General features: G+C 41.6%; 1 protein-coding gene across 1 annotated transcript; it reads left to right on the forward strand.

Moving 5' to 3' along the window:
* Positions 1-15,482: 15,482 nt before the first annotated feature.
* Positions 15,483-22,465, forward strand: Rsph3 (Radial spoke head protein 3). Its single transcript, XM_017239866.3, has 4 exons — positions 15,483-15,823; positions 20,903-20,993; positions 21,070-21,485; positions 21,591-22,465. Exons 1-4 carry the CDS (start codon positions 15,618-15,620, stop codon positions 22,105-22,107), a joined length of 1,230 nt encoding a protein of 409 aa, XP_017095355.1. The 5' UTR covers positions 15,483-15,617; the 3' UTR covers positions 22,108-22,465.
* The last annotated feature ends 209 nt before the right edge of the window (positions 22,466-22,674 follow it).

The raw sequence follows: 22,674 nt of genomic DNA on the forward strand, positions 1-22,674 counted from the left end.
AGTTTTCTTCCTAGACTTTAATGGCGTTTCACTGATGCTGCCTGTTTAATTGATTCATTACTTCCTTTGGATAGCCCTTTTCCATGACAATAACCCACACACAGTCATTAATTTGGACCAGGGCTTGTTGCCATTTTACGATTGCCATTAAAGTGGCCAGGGGCTTCCTCCACAAGGTGCTATTCTATTCCCTATTTACGTCCAAATTTTACGACGGCTATCAAGCTCACAACATTTGACGCTGATTCCCTGATTAGGCGTAGATCGGGGAATTATGGGGAAGTTGGGGCAAGACGGCGGCTAAGTCAACAAATTGAGGATCGAAGCCACTATCCCAGAACTCCTCATCCCAGATGTTAATCCCCAACCTAATGTGTGAATGATGTGCAAACGTTGCGAGTATTATCTCAGCTACCCTGCCACCGATTAATATTCATGAGGGTAAAGAAGATCCTGAAAAGCTTTCGTAAAAGGGCGTCTCTCGCTTAGAAGTCAATTAAAAAGAGGAAGTATTTCGTGTCTTACTCGCCACAACGGCTATAGCGAGTGTCCACGCCCTTGACAGACATTCCAGCTGCATAAATCAGAGCTCTCCGTACTGCGAGTAGTTGGCTAATAACAGCAATTGTTGTCAATTTGCCACAAGAGCAGGCGCGAAAAATGCAGACACAATTTTCTTGTTGCTGTTGCTGTTGCTGTTGCTGTCGTCGAGCTTCGAACACACCCTGACAATTGCCTGAATTTAAATTGTTTATAAAAATAGAATTTGTCCCGAAACACGCGTACAACACACCACACTCAACCGAAAAAAATACACATTGTGCAAAAAAAAAATGCAGCTCACCCTGACTGCGTGGCAAGTTCGTGTCTTAAGTCTTTCGTTTTCGATTCAGCATCGGCGACAATGAAAGCCTAGGAGAGCTGCCTGCATTTCGGTTCCGTCGCAGTCGCGACATGAGCATGCAAAATGTCATTAAAAATTTGCGCACATAATGCCAAGGCAGCCACAGCCCGTCATGGAGACACAAAAAAGAGACAATTTATATGAAAAAATAACAAACTGTTCCACGCACAACTCAAAAGACCAAAACACAAAGAAATAAGTGAATAAAAAAGCTGTCTACAAGATTTTTGAATTTATTTATGTCGGCAATTATTTTATTTATATTGTCGCCGTGACGTTTGCATTGTCCCCATAGCCATTCTGATTTCGTAGTCAAAATATGTTTGCAGCTTACGATGAGCTACTTGTTTTCAGCGTTTCTGCCTCTACAACTGCGACTGGGCTTAGGGCTACTGGTCTTGTGGCGGTAATCTGGGATTCACACACCGGCCAGATATACAATCCAGACGATAAAAGCACGTATGTCATGCCATCTATGGGGGCTATTCAGATGCAAACATATAAGAATCCTCCAGAATGTACCATTTGTTTCATTTTGTTTTACAGTTTTTCCAGATTATACATTTTAAAATTTATTTACATTACAATTTATTTATTTGCACAACGTTCACTATTTTGTTGGACAACTTAGCTAAATGCGAGTTTTAAAAGTTCAAAGTATTTTAAATTTTATAGTCAGGATTAGATTTAAAAAAAAAAAGAAAGTAAAAAAAGTAGGTTACAAACTATATTGCCAAAAGTTTGAATTTTTTCTTAATATACTTGCATAAATTTTCTTTTTTTAATTCGTAAGCAATTGTTTTTAGATTTAAACAACACTTCCTAAAAAAAAAAAAATTGGTACATATTTCAAATAGGTTTACAAATTCTTACTCTGAAGAAACAATGAGAATTCCTCAATTCTGCGGCAGAATTTTGTTTTTTACAATACATTTTTATATTTATTTTTTTATTTACTTGTTATTAAAGGACGGAAAACTACTAAATTACAACTAATTTTTTCCTTCTTGAACACTTATCTAGTTTTCTGGAAAACCTCTGTACACAAAACTCAACCAAAATTCTGGACATGCTTCAGCCCACGGACATCGCATCGCCCCCACAGACGACCCAAAAATAAACAAGAAGCGAGAAAACCTTAGCAATGACGATGTGGCATCGTCACCAGAACTGTCACCAAATAATGCCGAGGGGCAGCAACACCCAACCAATTCCTTAGCCGCCTCCGCTTTCAGAAGCCTCCTCCCTTTCTGGGACCAACCAGAAAGACAACAGTAGCCCGAAGCACGGCAGTCCGTCAATTGTCAGCGACATATAAATTTTTGAAACGAAACACCAAAAACGTAGTCAAAAAATAAAACGCAACCACAAAAATCGCATTTCAAATTCAAAACGCGATTCTTGCCGAGGTTAAACTATTTTATCATTGTCACAAACGGAATTTTTCACCAGCGATCGCGGATCGTTGCGAACGCCTGTGCTGCCCTCGCCCTCGCCCTTGCCGCCACGCCCACCGCCCAGCCCCGTGGCAGGCCGCCCCTTTCGCCGCAGCCCCCATTTTTTGCGGTGCGTGCGAAAACGCAGCAACAACGGCTTTGGAAGGCTGTGATTGTACGTTTTGGGGCGTTTTCTGGCCACGGTTTTCATTCTTTTCTTGGCCTGTCTTTTATTTTCATTTGGCCTTCTCATATGCGTTTTGCGTATGCAGCAGGGCCATGCACTCTAAAAAACAAGGGGGATACTGAAAAAAGGGACTCTAAAAAAGGGGGATACTTCAAAGCTAAGAAAAATAAAAGCAACCCTAACTTTCGTTTTTTGAGGTTTGGAAACTAATATTAGTCTACATATTAGATTATTTATTATTAAATACATTTGTTTTAAGTGCATTTAAGCCAAGTGGGAGGCCGCGGGGGGCTGGTCTTGGTTTATATCTCTTCATTTGCTCCGGACCGGGCAGTTATTTATTGTATTTTATATGGTTGCTGTTGTTGCTGTTTAATTGAAGGCCAAGAGCTGCCGCATTGCTGCATGCATGGCAAGCATGTCCTGGTTGCTGCTGTTGCAGTTGCCGCTGCCGCGATTGCTGCTGCTGTTGCTGTTGTCGCCGTTTTGCTGCCGATGGCCACTGGCCAGACATGCCCTTATTTGAGCTGCCAACCAAAACGTTCAGTGCATAAATTATATATGCCAGCAATAAAAATTTTTTGCTAAATACCCTTGATATTACGACCCAGCATTGTGATTAGTTTTCGAAGAATTTTAATATATATCTTAGGGTGAAAAGTAGTGCAAAATAACCATAACTTCAGGAAAGAATTTTAAGATACTCCTCCATGATTCAGTAAAATATAAACGGAAATAGAAGTCTTCAGTTTGGATTAATTCCTAGACTACCTGCCACGGGTTTAAAGTTTTTAAAAACGGACCAAATATTCAATGAATCTTTAAATGCAAGATCACAAAAACAAACCAAGGGCATTCCCGATTCGGTACCATGATCGAAAAAGGCTTCTCCCACCGCGGCAGCAACTTGATTTTCATTTTGGCATTGGCTGTTTTTTAAATATTTTTTTTTTTTACATTTTGGGCTTGACGGACAGTTTTTTCTGGGGACACGGGTATAAACAATTTTATTTGTAGAATGTACATATTTTATATGGACGGAGAAAAAGGGACTTGCGCAACTCGGGGCGAACCACTTAGAATATTGTAGCAATTGTATTTGACATCCATAAAACATGCGATCGATTGGCCTCTTTTGGTTCGCAGCAGCTCATGCAAATCGGGCGATCGGAGATCAATTATAAATGCAACAGCCGCTGTTGATAAACATAACTCGGACCCGGGGCTGGCGGTGCCAAATACAGTGGAGATCCCCAAAGACAGACAGACTGACTGGCCGCGAGGGGGGGACACCTCTAGGGTTGGGGTGGAGACTCACGATAAAAATCTTGGGTCTGGTCTGGCAGTTTATATAAGCAGCCAGCATCCGTAGAACGCGATCGAAGTGACAGACATCGATCAGCGAGGCGACCAGCGACATTAACGCTGCATAAATTGTCATAAATTACATCAAACAGACTCCCGAGTGGAGATAGAAACCGAAACCCAATCTCGAATCCCAGACCCAGACCCAATCCCGAAAACTCCACGCATTGTGTGGGTATGATCGTAGCCGAGATATGCGCAGTTGCTGTTTTTCCTTCATCTGTCTTATTTCATTTTGTAATGCGATAAGCCCCGAAAAAGTCAGCATTTAAACCAAAAACAGTTTCGCCCGCTGACGGAACACCCCAAAGACACATCCCAGATCGGGCACATCCCAGATCCCAGAGCGCTATCCCGATACGCATCATCGTTTGGCTAAATGCTTACCCAGTTTGGGTAAACCCTGCTCCCAGACCGCCCCTCGAGTGCCCCCGACGTCTGGCTGACGAAAACCCCAGATCGATATGTTAAAAATCGCGATTAAATGCGTCGAACCAAGACATTGTGACAAAAACTTTGATTGACACGGCCTTTGTGCTGGAATTGGATTGGAGATGAAACACGGAGTGTGGAAAGGAAAAAGGGACTGGTGGGAGTTCTAAAAATGTCATTGTTTAAGAAGAGATCCTTCAAGAAAAGGACTGACATTTTCACACTTAGCTGGAGGTCAATGAACTAGGGTTTCTGAGACATTTTAACAGACATGTTAGTTTCTTAAAACTCTTCTTCAATGTCTTTTTAAAAATTACTTCCTGTTTAAAGTCCGAACGACAAAATAACTGCCAAATACTCGACCAAATCTAAGCCTTACCAAAAATGGCATAATCGCTTCATAAACCTTTCATAAACATGTGCAAATATTTGAATTGTAATGCAAATTTTGAAAAACCAGAAACCAACAAAAAGCCAGCTACGAAGAAAATCAAAATCAACTGGAGAAACAAAAGCCGACTTGGCAGGCAACAGGCATAAAAGTCGTGATACTAACAAATTTCATTAATGTACAACAGCGGCAACAAGTTGCAGGCAGGCAAACTGGCTCGATGATCCTCATCCTCATCCTTGTCTTCATCCGAAGCCACAGCCACATCACCATCTCAGCCTCATCTGCAAGCGATTCCATTCATAAAACGAAGCGCACTCGGGCCCACAGACAGACAACAAACACTAAGCGCATTGCATGATTTTGCATAATTTTATGCAAATTTCTGCTGCGAGACGGTCGGTGGTGCGCAGGCGCAGATTCGGGAGATTTTTCGAGGGCGTTGGGGCGTGGCAATGGCCATGTCTACGGCCAATACGCCTCGACTCAACGACATGATATATGCCACATGATGTGGCCCACGATGCGGCGAACAGTAGCAATTGCTTTTGTTGTACAAGGACACGATTATGGGCCGTCCAGGATACGAGGAGTACTCTGGCAAGCGAATTCGAATTCGGTTCGCATTTATTTTGGTTTTTGAGCCACAACTTCACACAATTTATGCAAAGTGCAAAACGTGGCGACCAAAAGTAGATTTCTGCATTTTTCTTTTGTCTTTTCTCGCATTTTGTTTTCTTTATAAATAATTTTTGGCAAAAACCAAAAGATGCAAAAATCATTGACCATTTCAAGGCAAATGGACTCATATCGACGGCAATGAAGTTCGATTTATGGCTCAAAAGAAGACTATTTTGGGCCAAAAGGAAGTTCCATTTTTTTAAATCAAAAAAGAAGATATATGATAAATCTCATTAAAAGGAGTCAGAGTAGGAGTCAAATATTGTAATATAAGAACAAATACAATGAAGTAAAATAAATAGTAATTTCTTAAGATTAATATAAATTAAATTATATAGAAAATACATTTTTCATTGGAGTTTAAAAGCACTCTAGATGTTTTCTATTTTTCAGTAAACTCAATCCAAAAGTTTTTAATTTTAGCTAAGGACTACACTGCCAAATAGAAAATACTTTTAAGATACTTAACCTTGAAATCCTAAGAAAATTTAAATGAAGAATTATTTTAATAAAGGCCATATTTTATTGTTACATTTCAAGACAGGAAGTGCTAGTCACTTGTGTTTTTTTTGCCAGCAAGTCCACTGTATAGCGAGGATCCCTCGATGTCTGTTCCTGCGAATTGCGGCTGCAGTGGTGCCTCCGGTGGCTCAGTGGATCGATCGGTGGCTGCAGTGGTTCGGTGGTTGTGTGGAGGCTGCCCATCAGCCAACGTCAAGTTGCAGCGACAGACGGACGAGGGTTGGGGATCAGGCTGAGGACGACGAGTTGCCTTCTGCCTCTAATCAGATTCAGATGTCGTCGAAAAATGCGCGACGCGCTGGCCATTTTAGCCAGCATCGCGTAACACGGTAGTTGGGCTGCCTCTGCGATTCCAGTGGCATGCCACTCCACCAGCAGCTGAAGAGCTGAAGAACCGAGAAGAAGAATGACGAAGTCATAGCCGAGATGCGTCAATTTTAGATTCAACAAAAATGATTGCAATGCATGTTGGGTCCGGGCTGGCAGGCTTGAGGAGCTGGCCAGGATGAATTGAGCTGGACTTGAAGGAGACGGGCTGGCAACCAGTTTGGTGGCAGTGGCAGCCTGGAAATCTGCCAGCCAAACGGCCAGCCAGCCAGCCAGGCAGTCGTCTGTCTGTCAGGGGCAACTTGTGAAATGCCAATTTATTCGTTAGCAAATATTGCATCTGATAGAACAACAAGAAGGGAAGGGAAATCCCATGAGATGACAGTTTTAACTATTAATGAATTAATAAAAAATATTAGAAGCTTCCTTAACTTAGTTTGAAACCATTTATCTAACAGAAGAGCACATTTATTAATAAAATATTTTACAAACTCAATCAGTATTTCGCTATACCCTCTCCAGCAACCGTAAAGGCAAAACTCTGAACCCGGGCTTCTCATTTCGATTTCGAGTGGCAGTGCAACATATGCAGACATGACTGCCAGGATCGAGACTCGGGGTCTTCTGGCTACTGAATCATGTGTAAAAATCTTAAGTGCAAACAATTGTACGCGTTTATCGTGTCTCTGGGGCGACGACCACCATTGAAGCTCCATCCGGGGGACCCAGGGCAAACACAGAGTGGAACAGTGTGGAGCAGAAAGGGCACCAGGACCAGGAGCGAACTGAGATCGCTGGCGATCGGAAGAGTTGGGGGCCTGGACAGGAAGAGATTCCGTTTAATTAAGCTCGCCCAGTTTGGTTTTTAAGTAAAAATTGGTTTAAGCATTTTTCGGAAAGCCCTTAAGGTGGTACATCGATCCGATCGGATCGATCGTTCTCGATCGCCCGATCGATCGCCAGACTTTTGCCAAAAATATCCATCAAATTGATCAATGCTCATAAATCATATATGTGGATGCCACAGAATGTTATAAAGTTTTCTGACTCGCTTTGGAGCGCTTGACTTTTACTGGAAATTGCCGGCAAGAGGGCCTGGCTGGCCGAAATTAGTTTTGCCCTTGCCCGGACCGCGCTTTGGCTTTGGCTTTTGCTTTTTGGCCCGATGCGTCCGTTATGACGACGCACGCTGACCCAATAATTATGCCTACCCCTTCCCCAATCCACACCTAACCATCAGCCATCCATCCGTCCAAAGATCCATCCATCCATCCCATCCTCACGAGAAATTGAGAGTGAAACGCAAGCGCAGACATTCTATAAGATACATTTATTTTGTTATTTTTGGAATGCCCGCGGCGGTCTAGGCATTTTTGCTTATCAGTTAGATAGAGGCTATAAAGACTTTTCGTGTTAGAAATACTCTATAAATTATATGAGGGGTATATGAAAATATAATAATGTTTTTAAAGAAATATTTTATATCTGGTAATGGTTTTCTGGTATGGTTTGTGTTGTTTTTGCAAAAATTCTCCAAAAAAGACATTAAATATATATTGAATTTTAAATTAAATTATTACTTATTAAATATAATTATATTACTTAAATTACACTTATTTGCAGGAGATATTTTATACAATTTTATAAATGGGGATACTTAAAGGCTATGTTATTATAATTTTATATCATTGAAAAACGAAAGGTTTATTCAAATATACCATTCTTGTGAGTATTTTTTTTTAGTATTTTAGTCAAATTCTTTTTAAATCTTTTTTTCAAATTATATAATAAAATAAACAACTTATTTATTATTATTTTTTTTAAACACTACTTAAGGTTACACAAAAAACTATCTGAAATTATTTTTTAAATTGTGAAGGTTTCCTTATAGCATTCAAATTGTCATACGTTTTATAAGACCGTATTAAAAAGTTTTAATTGTATAGCATTTTTATAAAAATGCACCAAATTATATAATACAATGAACAGAATTTTTCATTTGCAGTTAAAAATATGTATCTACTTCTACTTATTTATATAGCCCCATTACAGGGTATTAAAAAGTTAGCTATCGATCATATCCCTCCTAATACTTTCCTTTTAGCTAATGTACAAAATGATTGGCTAAAATATAATTTTGTGATTGCCGGCCATATAGCACGCGACACAGTCAGATTAGCCCCAAAAGAGTGGTTGGCTTTTGGAAGATGTTTTCAAGCCCCGGGCCGCAGGGCAAATGTCACACCACACGATAGGCAGAAGAGGGTTCCATTTTTCCATCGGGCTGTGTCTAGACATCTTCTAGAGACTATAGTTTGGGGCCCTATAAGTATGTTGGATTTCGGAATTCGGATTTCGGTTTCAACTTGACCGGGCTAATCAATTTTAAATGTGTTTTTGCGTGTCAATCGCTTGTTTGCGTGTGCGACTTTTATTGATATGCTTTTTGGTCTTTGGAGCTTGGATATTCAGCTTTTGATTTTGGTTTTGGCTTTGGTTTTGATTGTTGCCAAGGCATTTTGGTTAATAATTATTGCCTGACTTGCCTTGAAGTCACTCCCTCTCCACTGCCTCGTCCCCGTGTATAGTTTCTCGATTGTTTTTCAGAGTGAAATTCATTTGATTTATTGCACAAATTATGGAGACAGCAACTGCCTGAGTGCCTGGCTGCCTGAATGCCTTGCTGCCTGACGATTATGCAAGCCAACAACCTGAAGCGGTGGCAACAAGCAACAATGGTAACAACTTACGGTTGTCGATGAGAGGAGCCAGCCAGCCATCCAAGCAGCCAACCAGCCAGCCATCCAACCATCCAAGCTTTACACTTGTCTCTGGCGCATTTTTACAAATTTGGCACGCCTGGCCATAAAAATTGGTTCGAATAAAAAAGTGTGAAACTGCAAATGGCGTCGCCTTGGTTAGACGAGTTCTTGACTCGATTTGGCATCCCGGCGATTAGCATAGTTGCTGCCAGCGATACGATCGCCTCCTATATATGTATACGATGTATATATCTAATGATGACAACTGCATTAGGGATAGAAAGGATGGATGGCTTGGAAGGCGGCAGGAGGCGTGGCATTGGCGCACGCGCTTCAACGGAAGTCCAGCTCATTTGGCGGCCGTAACGGATGGGATTCCTTTTTTAAGCGCATCCTGGACACACGTTCGAGGACAACTTCATTGATATATTGTTTGTTTTTCCTCCTTTTTTTAGACCCATCCATACTTCCTGTCTGCGACCTTTTGCTTGCCAGCAACCGACCACCGAAAAAAGTGTAATAAATATTCTCGAATTATAGTATTCTTTCGTTTGTGTGGGGTGGTTGGTTTTATGAACTTGTCCAGCCATTTCGAGCGTCCCCGGCTACCAGCCATAAACATGTATAAGAAGTATTTTCAATAATTAAAAACGAGTTGTTTTTTATCGCAGCTGAGCCAGAAAGTCCCTGTTCCCAACAAATAATAAACAAGGCCAATAAAAACCCCACAAGGAAAGTCAAAAGTTGTAAAAGATGATGATGCGATGAGAGCCCCACGCAGCGCCACCCAAAAATCAAAGAAATAAACCATCCAAAAATAACAAAGTCCGTAAAAATTCATTGATTGGTTAATTTCTTTCATAGTTCCCCTCCGATTTTACGATTTTACGATCCAACAAGGTCTGTTTTGTGGAATATGCTCCTTCAATATGTTGACAATAAACAAAAGATGGCGAGTGAAGTGGATGACGGTGGAAAGTTGATGAAGTGAGATCGTTTCGCCCGATACCCCAGTAACTATACTCCACAAACGGAGGGGTTAGCTATTAAATACCAATTTGTAGGCAATCGTTAAGTCGCAGAGGATAAATCAGGGGTGGGGCTAGACCGTTCGCCAAACCCATGAAATTGTTCTATGAATATGTGATTTGATGATGATTTGTCGAGAAACTTCCGCTGATTCGGGTTGTAAAAAAATAAAAGAATGGAAAGGAGAAAGATCTGTGACGTAATATCATATTAGTGGCTTTAATATTTGCCCTTTTGTTCACAAAAGGTGTCTCAATCAATAATTCCATCTATATTAATCACTTCCTTAAGAATCATACCTTATCCTCTAACTGTAAAATAGAGACCTCATCATCACACTATGGATAATTCGTAACCCGCTACTGCTAAGTGACTCGATTTGTGGGTCCCGGTCACGCGCATCCTTAACACTTGTTCTCGATAAGGTCCCAACAGGAAGAGAGACATTTTCCACACCTTTCCTGAACTCTTCCTGGGAAAACGGAAGTCATCTTCCCATTGTCCTGCGGTGTGGCCACAACAGACAGACCTTGCCTAATAAAGATCTTCAGTTTTGAACACCCCACGTAGCAGAGCTGGGACATTTTCCGGCTAATTGAGTTATGAGCCAAAACAAGGCAGCACCTATAAGATCGATTACGATCGAGTCCCAACAAACCATATTACTTACCAGTTTTTCCAGGGAAACTGGACAGCGAATTGCACGTGTAACAGGTAGGTTCCTTGGAATTTTGTCTGGCATGTTGAGAGTGAAAGTGTGTCCAGCAGGAAGATCTTTATCCAGGACCTTTTTGTTATCCTTGCAACGGTATGTGTCTGGAACAAGTGGCGCCTAACGGGGTTTCGAGTCAAAATAATGATTTATTGTGTGTGGGTGTGTGAAAAAGATAAGGATTGTCATAAAAAGAAAAGAGAAAGGTCTTATGATTTTAACAGAGAGATTTTCCTTAAAGAATATTTATAAAACTTTGCATTTTTAAGAACTTTTTAACAAATCAGAGTAGCCTGAATATTAATTTCTTAGAGAGGGATTCTGGTAATTGAAAAATTGCGGCTTTTCCAACTGCATTTCATTTTCCAGCTCACAGACAGCTCAAAACCGGACAAAAAATCCCTGCTGCAGCAAATGAACTTTACCATTTTTTCAAAGATTTTTAGTTTATTTTTTGGGGAGGAGCTGCATTGGCATTTCGAGTTGAGGGGGCGACTCAATTATGAGGAATGGTTTTCGGTTTCGGGTCCTAAGCCCGAGTACTGCCGCAAGCATTCGCATCAATTATGCATACGCCGAGGCGCACACACACCCCAAGCCACCCACTGAGACAAAGGATTGCCTGAAATCCTTGCTGCCTTGAGTTCAGCCTCACCGCATGGCAAATTCGACGAATTTGCTGCGGTTTTCAAGCATTTCACTTGCTGTGCAACTTTGATTCGGAACTCGGAGTTCGGACGGATGGGTAAGGACTGCAAAGGACACTCTGCAACCGCAACAGCATTGGTCAAATTCAATTTATTGTAAATGTGCAAAAGGATTTGTTTCGGGCCGAGGAATCGAACCCAAGCGCAGCTGCACTCGAACAGTTGTCGTCTTCTCGTTAACATGGCACATCCGCATGTCAAAAATGTCGCACAAAAATCAATCCGACCGCCGATTGGGGTCCACTGGGGTCCAAAAGGGAGGGTCAAACGTACCAGGAACCCAGGCCTGTTACAAAAAAAAGCGAAAAAAAATAAAAATAAAATAAAAACCCAAAGGCAAACCTAAAACGAAACCCCGAACCCCGAGCAACTGAAAAGCAAATTAGCAATTCCGATGCGACCATTTATATTGTTCAGTCTCATTGTTGTTGACGATCAGACGATCGCGTTTTTATTTTTATTTCATTTTCTATTTTCACAGTGTACGAGTGTGTGTGTGTAAGGCAACACAACGTTCATGTTTTAAGTTATTCCACCGTGTAGTTTGGAAGCGATCGACAAACGGATTTTGCTGTTATCAAGTCCCGACCCAATGCAAATGAGACGCACAAAAGTCGCCAAAAGGTGGTGGGGTGGTGGGGCAGTCGCTGGGGGCAGGGTCTGGGGCAGGCAATGTCTAATGCCTGACTAACCGACTAAAGACCGACATTTTCACTTACCTCGCACATTTGTCAGTGGCAGCCCTCCTCGGCCAAAGTTAAAGAGCCATTTATGCTCTGAATGTCGGCCATCAATAATACTCCGAAATATTTCAGTCATGCCAACTTGTAGCCCCAGAAAGCCACAAAATGTTTGCGTGTTTTGCATTTCTTATATATGGGGCTTGTCATTAGGAGAAAAATTGTTATATTTATTTTAATTTGGGTGAGTTTGTTTATCGGCCAAAACGGCAGAATGCCCAAAAAAATAAAGCTCATTTACAATAAATTTTATCTGTCAATTAGCCTTTGTTTTGTGGCTTACAAAGAATAGTTATGAGTTTGTTTGAGCTTGTTTCTAGATATGTTTTTTATGTTTAGTTCAGTATTTAACCATTTTAATTAGTCTTTTAATATACTCTTCAGAGTGTTTGAGGTTTTGCCAAACTTTACTTATTATAACAGCGATAGTGAGTATTAAGTACACTACTCAAAAAAAAATTTGTCTATGAAAGTATTCTTTCTTTACACATTTTTAAACGCACCTTATAAAATTTGACAAACAGAAACAAAAACAATTAAAGGTATTCACTTTTAATTACTTCAATAGTGACAAAAACATACATCAACTTTATGATGTATGAAAATGTCCCAAAAATGACTGATTCTAAGTGAATTAACAAAAATAATTCAAGGGAACAATTATTACATTTAAAATTAACATAGCATTTTTAAATTTATTGCAGATAAATCTTTCAACACGTTTTGCTGAAATCATTATTTTAGCTGCTTTATGACAAATTTATTTCTATTTTTGTCGAGACAGAAAACTTTAGATTTTTGTAAAAGATCTTGAAAAGAAACTATTATTGCAATATTACTCCAATATTAATGTTATACCCAATTATAGTACTTGTCCAGAGCAACATTTAAGAATGGTCCATATGCGTAAATAAGGTTAGGGAGATTAGATTTGAATTCATAAAATATTAAAAAAGAAATAGTTCTTTATTCCTACATATGTATGTATATCTTTTTATTATTATTTAAGTATTACTGGTATATTCTTTCTAATTCAAATATAAAAAAAAAATCGTATAGTAGTTTATTTTATAATAATACTCAATTTTAACGCTTTATCTTTTTTGAATGGATTGTGTAATGAATAGAAACACATAGACGAACGGACACAGAAACGGATGGAGTGAAAAAAATCCTTTTCTTTCATGACTAAGATTTTATTAAATTTATAGGGTGGGTGATTATTCCTTCGCTTTATTACAAATATTTTTATTTACAATTAAGGTAAAAACTGTCTAAATAAAAAAACTTTTGTACAAATCTCTAAATAAAGACGGTAATATAATATCTATAACCTACTTTTTTAATTGATAAAACACAATCTAAAAGTGAAAATGCACTTCACCTACACTCTTTTTCACCGACTTACTCAATAATTATTTTATATCCTAGTGGCGCCAGTGGGGCACATAAATAACTCATAAAATCATTAAAACATGCCCACAACAGCAGCCCGCAGATCGCTGTACAATTGTCTACCGAATGGAGTTTTTTAGGGGCCTTTTCTACCGTTAGGCAACCGAAGATCACTTTCCCTTTGGCATCGGGTAATAAATTAATCAAATCCGAACTGGACGCAATTTTTCCTGGGAAAACTGCAGCTCACACCTAGAAGCCAACAACCAGGCACACGTGTGAGTTTCTGGAGGTAGAATCCGAGGCAGGAGGTAGCATCCGAGTAAGTGATTTGTTTGACAACAACAAAGTGGGTCTCCTTCGCAGAAAGGTATCTGTGCAAATGATCGGGAAACTGCTGGACAAGATCATCCTTGTCGCCAGTGGCCCAGGCCCGCCTGTGTGGCCTATCATTAACCTTTTTCGGGGGTCGGGGCAGGCCTTCGGAGGGCAAATGTCGAGAGTCATGGCCACTTATCGATGTTGACTCAATGCCCGTTGCCCCTGTGATCTTAGGACGACCCCTTCGAGCCGTCCGGCCACAAAAGCGGACACTCTCCCGGCAATTATCACCCCCGCATAAAGCGAAACGTCATCGCTGACAGCCCCGTAATTGTCCTCCAAGGCATTTGTTAATGAATAGGCCAAACAGACCAAAGGATTCCAAGCAAAACGGACGAATAAGCGGGGTTGTTACAAATGACAGCCGTAGGATAATGCCAGATATTGATACCGATTGGGATCAATCGGAAAAAAGTAATTAAATGACACGTTCTTATGAAATTTAATTCGGGCAGGGCCTATGGGTTAAATGGATTAGGACTTGGTAAACGATTCGACTTCAATCAAGGAGCATATCCCTGGAAATCTCAGTCTGGCATTGTCATTTCAAAGAATTAAGAGGATTTATAGAAGATATTTCAGAATCGGGATTTCCTTTGGATTTTATACAATTTAAAATCAAATTATTTAAATCTTGGCTTAATGTTTGGCTTTAGTTTACTCTTTTCAGTTTACTCTTTAAAAATCAGTTCGATTTTTATTAAAATTTTTTTAAAAAACACACGAAAGCGAAATCACTTAATTAAAAGTGAAACAATTACCTTTTTCTGATTATTATTGTTACTTTATGTCTTTATTGCAAAAATAAGTACAAAAATGATTGAAAATACATTAATAATTTTATTTTTAATTAATAACTCTTACAAAGTGCTTAAATAAATAATTTAACGTATTTTTACACTGCTTTCATGTGAACTGCTTGCTTCAGAAATGCTAATTGGAAAAACTGCTTCGCCACGAGGATGCCACACTGTTCAAAAAACATCGCACTTAAGTCAAACTATAAAACATAGACGTTTAAATTTGAAAAGAAGTTACTACTTTCGCTTTCCTTAGCTTTTGGCCAAAAAGCTTCTCAAGGAGTTATGATTTCTTATGTTTGAATAGGAGATATATAAATAGAATACCACAATCGAAGGATAGTCATTGGAGTTAAGTCAATATGGGAATACGAGTAATAGGCTGGGTGAAGCCAAATGAAAGTAGATATTTATGAGAAAATAAGTGTTTTTAGAAATTTAAAAACAAAACGATAGTTGCAAATAACAAAAGAGATTTAAATCGAGTGCATAATCGAATGGTTCGTATTATCCCATCAGATCCCGAAAACCCCATCCCCACACAGCAACAGTTTAACAATGCCGACATTGAATTCCCATGGCAACTGAGCGAATTCCGCCGTTGTTGTTTATTTTGGATACAAATTGCAGCCAAAGTCAGCCAACGACAACAAAAACTTTAAATAAAATTTACAAAAAGTGTGCTGAAAAGCAAGCCAAATTGGAACAACAGCCTTGTGAAAATGTGTCAGTTTGTTAAGTCATTTTTTTACACATAAATTCGGCCAGCGGCAAGACCCATACGAGATATATAGAATATATTTTATTGATACGCAAAAACGAAACAAATCCGTACAACAGTGAGCAATGCCGACGATCCCGAAGCGCGACCACAAGCCCAACGGCGGCAGCAAGGGCTCCGGCATGGACTTCCTCAGCACCGGAATCAAAGGCACCGAGGTCACCGAGATGCAGCTCAAGTGGCAGGAGACCCCCTGCCCAGCACCGCCATGCAAGCAGGCCTTCTGGTGGGCCAGCCAGCCCAAGCCGATCAAAATCAAAGGTTGCCCCAAGTGAGTAGCAAACAGTCCACACCCAGGGGATTTAAGGGATACCCTGTAAAGGTCTTGACGAGGGGTATGAAAGACATTGTTTGGGTACTAGGTATTATTATATACTAAGGAATTATAGGTAATATATAATAAGGAATGTGGTTTTTAATTTTGAGGACCTATTAGTCTGGAAAATCGTGGAATGTATAATATAATCTGTAACTTATATTAACTTATATACGTTACTTTTAATTCTAAGCTAGTAGTTTCCAAACTATGATACTACTTCTATAAAATACCTTCAACTTTATTAAGATCTCTATATGTTCATGTTAATGCCCAATAATTTGTTTACCTTTAATTTTCAAATTGCAATAATTTGATTTGATTTCACACTTTGGGCTGGGGGTTTCCTGCATGCCTCCCCCTTTTGGGGTCATTGGAATCCAAGACAAAAAAAAACGAAAGTCATAAATTGCGTAAATAAATTATTAAACGCTGCTCGTGCTCGGCCGATGGTCAATACAATGGCCCAGCCAAAGGACACGCGAACTCGCTACCACATTGAATGGAAACCTTCGTGCCCGACCGGCAACAATGGTCTGAGGGACAGGGACCACAATTATGAGGAGGGAGTAAGTCGCTCAGTCGCTTAAAACTAGAAACTGACGCACTGTCGTAAAAATATACATATCCCTCTACAGATAATGACGGGGATAGCACTTGGGTCGGATTAAGGTCGAATTGGGGATATATAGATGATCTAAGAAGTGATAAGAACTATAATACCTATACCGATAATGTGTACTTCAAATTCAGGTCACTTAAAGAATGTGTATTAGGACTAGTTAGTTGGATTATTAGACATTAACCACATATGTTATTAGGGATTAACGGAATGGTAACGCCATATAAACTAATAATACCAAATTTACCAACATTTTCCCGATAACCTTCTGATGAGTAGGAAACCCATAAATCCACTCCTTAATCATGTAAAGGAGGTGTTGAACTTCGGAGGTACTCCACCACCCAAAAAGCGCCATTAAGGCACAATCATGCATCTCCATCTGATCCCTGACCTTTCTTCCACTGCCTTTTCTTCGAGAAGCTTGTCCAGTGCCGCGAAATCCACTTAATTATGCTGTTGAATTCCACTTATCAGCCAGGCCGAGCGATTGACCTTGGCCATTGACATTAGCCCGGAGGCATTCTAAGTAATAGGACCACCCGCCGCCCACCTCCGATTTCAATGTCAGCCAGCGAAATGCGTGAAGTCATCTCCAACAAAGTGACAGGAAATGTGGACACCATCGTGGGAAATTCAAGGTCCTTCGTAGGTAGTAGGAGGCAGGAACTTTAATTGGAAATGCCCCGGCCCCCACCTGGGTGGCAAGTTCTTATGCAAAGTACAATTCCAGGCAACTTGGATTTGGCATGCCAGCGCTGCCCGCCTGTTAACAGTCCGCATTATTATTGCAACACCATTACTTGCCCCCAAACACAGGAACTAAAAATACAAAAGAAACACTGAACAAAATTTATTTAAAAAGGATTTGAAAAGGGGTACTGGGTATAAGTTTTTCTTTAGTTAAATTGTGTTTTAGGTTAGTAGAATAAATCATAAAAATGTAGAGTAGCTGGTCACTCTAAAACAAAACATGTCTCAAAATGTTTTTATTCAAAAAGAAACACTATTTTGAAAGGAGTTTAGGTCATAAAACTGTAATTCGAAGAATCGGGGGTTTCTCGTAGTACATAAACCGAGTGATGACCACGGGCCGACGCAAAGTCGAAGCCAGGTCCGAAGGCGAGTCCTGCTAGTCCTTTGGTCATTTGGCGTGCGCCACTCGAACGGTGCGGTACGTGTTCCGCGGTGAAAATCAAAATAGAAGCAACACCTCCTCCACGCCGGTGGAAGGGAAAAACAAAACTAGAAAAAATTATTGATTAACTTTTTCGGTGTGCGGTGGGTGAGAGAGCGTGTGGTGGCTATTTATAATGAACGAGGTGACCGGTGGCCGGGCGGAGCAGGGATAACCGAGGACGAAGCGGAGACCATGCCAGAGACGCAGCAGGAGCAGCAACAGCAACAGCCACAGCACCCAGCACTTTCACATCCTGAACAAGATCCTGTCCACTCTATCGACAATAGACCGGAGCGCTCGCAGAACTTCTCCTTTGCCAGCAGCTATCCCTACGCACCAGGAAGGATCTCCAACTCTATAAGCAACTCTTATTCGAACTCGAACTCCAACTCCTACAACGTCCAGCGCTATCAGAGCCCCTACAATTTCCAGCACGTGGTGACGAACGCCTTCTCGGTGCTGCGTCATCATCCTTCGGAGGAGCAGGAACTCGACTCGTTTCCCAATCGACCCCAGCAGGCCATCGTGCGTCCCATACGTCGGCAGGAAGTCGCCAAGGACAGCGGGGATGATCATGTAGAGCCCAGCCGGGATCCGGCTCGACTGCACTTCTCCCGCAGCACCCAGGAGGTGCGCAGCTTCGCCGATGAGCTGAGCCAGAAGTTGCGCTTTTTGGCGCCGGAGGAGAACTTCGGCGGAGGGGGAGGAAGCTACAGCTCCAGTTCCGGTGCCTGGATGGACTCTGCAATGGCGCAACGCCCGCGATTCGAGACGACGGTGCCGCAGGGCATCTTCCTGCCACCACCGCACGAGCTCCAAATGATTCCCGCCACGATGTTGAGGAGGCATGTCTACGCCTACTCCTCGTATCCCATGATCCTGCAGAGCTACTACAGCAAGGACCAGCCGGCGGGCGACGCCAAGGAGCACAAGGTGGCCGCCACCCGCCTGAACGGAGTGCGTGCCACGGCGGCCTTAGCAGCCGGCGCAGCAGCGGCAGCGGCCTCCAAGTCCTCCAACGACTCCCAATCCCTCGCCGGCGGGCTACACATCACCAAGGCGCAGTTCCAACAACAATTGCAGCAGCGTCGGGCCAACAACATCGGTAGTGGCGAGAAAAGGTAATAAAAAGGCCAACCCCCCAAAAGGGGGCAGTGCGAAATAGGGGTGACAGGGCCACCCGACTGACCACGCCAAAGTGGGCCAAAATATATTACCATAAATTCAAATGAGAAATATATAGCCGGCCAGGAGTGGAAATGAAACCAGTTCCACGGGCCCCTCACGCCGGACAACCTGACAACCTTTATCGATTGACACTTTACAATTCAATTAGAAAATGCGAAATGTCCTTAATTATCAGGGATTTTAAAGCTAAAATAAAGGGGTTTATTTAAAATATATTTCAAAAATTATTTAGTTCAAAAAACATTCTATAATCTGTAAGGCAAAATGAGGTAATATCTCTCTAGGTTCTATCCAAGATCTAAATTAAATAGCTCCACCCTTTCAAGCCCCACATTCCTGCCCCGTCAATTATTGATTGACAGTCCAACAAATCAATTAGAAAGGAATACCTTTTCCAATACCATTCATCCATTCACCCATTCAGACATTCGGACATTCGATTTTAAATTCCCTGAACGGCTTGATTAATTTATTTAGCGCATTCTCGAATGGAAGACTCGTTTGGCTTGCATAAGGGGACATGCGAGCCGCGAGGACAAAAAGGACCCCAAACATGTCGTGCCAGCGGAGAATATCCCATATTCCCAGAGCGGGCTTAAATAATTTAAATCAAGATTTCGTAAACAACAACAATGGGGGGAAAACGGCGAAAAATAGTGCCACAAATTGAGAGAAATTAAGTTCAATTACCACACCAAAGGGGCCATCAGGACACCTATGATGGATCCCATAAATGGAAGCTATTCTGCTAAATGGGCACCCTCCCAAAAAGGGACCTCCTTTTTACTATTGAAGAATAATATGAAATATCATTCAAAGGCGAAATTAGAGGGCCGTAAAGAAGCCATTTCCCTAGATTTCGCCAGTCGCGGAGGGAACTCCGCGTGTCCTGTGAGTAATACGAGTTGGCAGGCCTGACCAGAGGCTCCTCGTTCCAAGTGATTGCTTTGGACTTCAGACCCAGACCCAGAGAACCGCTGTTAGACATTCGCGAACAACTTCAATGTGACTTCCTGTTTGAGGCCAAAAGTAGCTGAAAATTTGCATAGGTCACGAGTTCAGGTGCCAAGTTCTTCTAGTGCAATGTCTGGCAATGTTAGCTCCTCCACATATGTACTACATATGTACATACACACATATATGCGGGAAAAATGTTAGCTTCCCTCTATGTACAAATTAGCAAGTCATAAATTACCCAGCCGCGGCGGAGTGGACTCGCGTAACTTTAAAGCTTTAACTCGGAGCTCGCATTTGACCCAAAAGTGTAGTGAACTTTGGGGAAATTGATTCGAATCGGAGATGACTTGACAAGCGGACTGCGAGGGCGTTGAGAAATGCACAAATTTGATGTTTATCGCTGAGCAAGTGCAACAGATTTGGGTCTAGAATGGAAAGAAAAGAGCACTGAGAAATTAGACATCTTCAAAAGGTTCAAAAGTTAACAATAAAAACCAAACGAGAAGTGATATTTAAGAGAACTACAACATAACCTTAAATTTAAAATTATAAAAAAACATGTTTCATCAGGTTTTCTCATCTTGTATTATCAGAAAAAATAACCTTAAACTAATCAGTAAAAAAATGTTAAAAACATGTTTTCTTCTCATTTTTTAAAACTTTTTTTTAACAAATTTGATCTATACAGTATTCAAAAAGAGTGATTTTTTTAACAAAAAGATTTTAGACTGAATTTTAGACTCTAAAACTGAAGAACACTAAGAATTTGTTTTTATTCAAGAGGTTCTAATATTAATGAATAATAGTAATACTTTTATCAACAAAGAAATGGAAAATTTAAGAAAACTAAAACTCAACCTTAATTCAACTATTTTTCTATTATCTATTAACAATTTAATTAAAATTCAACTAAACAGTCTGGTTATAAATTTATTTTTTTAAGAAAATCTTAACAAAGAGTTATAAGCAACTACTTAACATTATTAGTTAAAATATTTCTCTTTGTGTGGATTTTTTTGAACTGGGTCGAGGTTCACTAATTGATGGGTCTCACCTGCCATCCCTGTGCTCCTTTTCTCCTCCGCAGACCCATCGTGCCGCCGCCGGAGCCATACAAAAACGTTATGTACGACCGTCGCGTCATAAAGGGCAGCAACTTTGGCAACTCCTCCTTGGTGGTAAGTATACTCCCAGCTGGATCCACTGCCAGCCCTGACCCGGCATGAACTAATCCACTTTCCACTCTGCCGCCAGACGGATGTGGATCCCTTCGACAAGGCCGCCGAGTTGAGGCGCCGCAATATGCTGCGCAAACGGACAGTGCAGTGCCGCAACCAGAGAAACGTCCTGGGCACACCTCCGCCAGTCAAGGGCCGCAAACACGAGAACATTCAGACAGAGAAGTACCTCGAAAAGCTAGTGCAGCGTCCGCCCGAGTTCAACGTGGACACGCAGACAGATTTGTTCCTGGAGAAGCCGCCGACGCCTCCGTTCGTTCCCGCCAAGGTTGGCGTGGATGCGAGCACCGAAATCGGCGACGGCGAGCTCTTCCACTTCGATGCCGAGGCACAGCCCATCATTGATGTCCTGGTTGATGCTTGCATCGAGCAGAGCATGCTGGAGGTGGCGCACGAGATGGAGCTGGCCAGTCTGAGGCGCAAACAGGAAGAGTAAGTAGTTTCCGTCCTGCAAAGATAGACAGTTTTAAATCGGTGGTGCAAATCCTGTTACCCAAAACCAAATGCTGGTGATTAATTTATCGAATTATCCTCCAGATTCCTGGCCCAACGGGAGGCCGAGTTGGCTGAACTACGCCGCTTGGAGGCCGAGGAAATGCGCCTGCAGGCCGAGAAGGAGCGGCGCCTGCGCCAAGATGCCATTGCCAAGGAGCTGGACGAGGAGATGCAGAAGAGCGTGACGGCGGCCAAGTTGCTCCAGGGCCACATTGCCAGCTTGGTGCCGGAGGTCCTCGAAAACATAGAACCAGCCAGCGACGCCGTCAAGAAGGAGCAGCTGATGAAGAGCATCTGTCCTTGGCTGTCTGCCGAAGTGGCCGAGGAAGTGGGACACATTGTCGATTCGAGAGAGATCCTTACGGCCATCATCCAGGAGATCATCAAGCAGCGCGCAGAGGTCTACGCCGGCTACCGGGATGCTGAGTCGGAGCCATCGGCTAGGTCCAAGGATATTTGCGAGGAGGAAGGCTGCATGATCGACGAGCTTGAGGCGTGTCCTTGTGAAACAGAGACGGAGGAGTGCCCCGAATCGCCGCCTGCGCCTCCCCACCTGTAGGCAGCCACCCGAATCGATGATTATGTTCAAGTTTAGTTTGAGGCCACTCTCAGAGGCTCTCCCCTACACGTAAACACATTCCCACACATCCCTCCCTGAACACCCAAACACATACATAATTTATTGCGCGTAATACCGCTATACAATCGCGGGATCGAGGATAATGCGCCCGCTACTTTGTTTTTGTGTTTGGCGATTTGCAGAGAGCCTCGAGTTTATCGGCCGGCGAGCGCCAAACACAACTGCACGGCGGCGGATTGGCATAAAGGATTGGAATGAAAAGGCAAATTGTAAACTGGATATTGTTAAAGGTTTTTGTGTTACCGAAAATTCAACGAATAAAGCTCGAGAAACCAGATTTGAAATAACATCGCTTAATTGGCAGTGTGGGTAAACGCATTCGGGAATACAACATCGTTCGGTTGTCCAATTTGAAATTTTTTAAAGATGAAAAATTCTTGTTAAAGATTGATGTAAAAAAATTTAATTTTTAAAAATATATTTATTTTGTTTCTGAATTTGTTTCTAATTTTACTGCTTCGTTTTTAAGTTTTTAAATTTGTGAAA

This window comes from Drosophila bipectinata, chromosome 3L (genome assembly GCF_030179905.1).
Source record: "Drosophila bipectinata strain 14024-0381.07 chromosome 3L, DbipHiC1v2, whole genome shotgun sequence".
Classification (NCBI taxonomy): Eukaryota; Metazoa; Arthropoda; class Insecta; order Diptera; family Drosophilidae; genus Drosophila; species Drosophila bipectinata.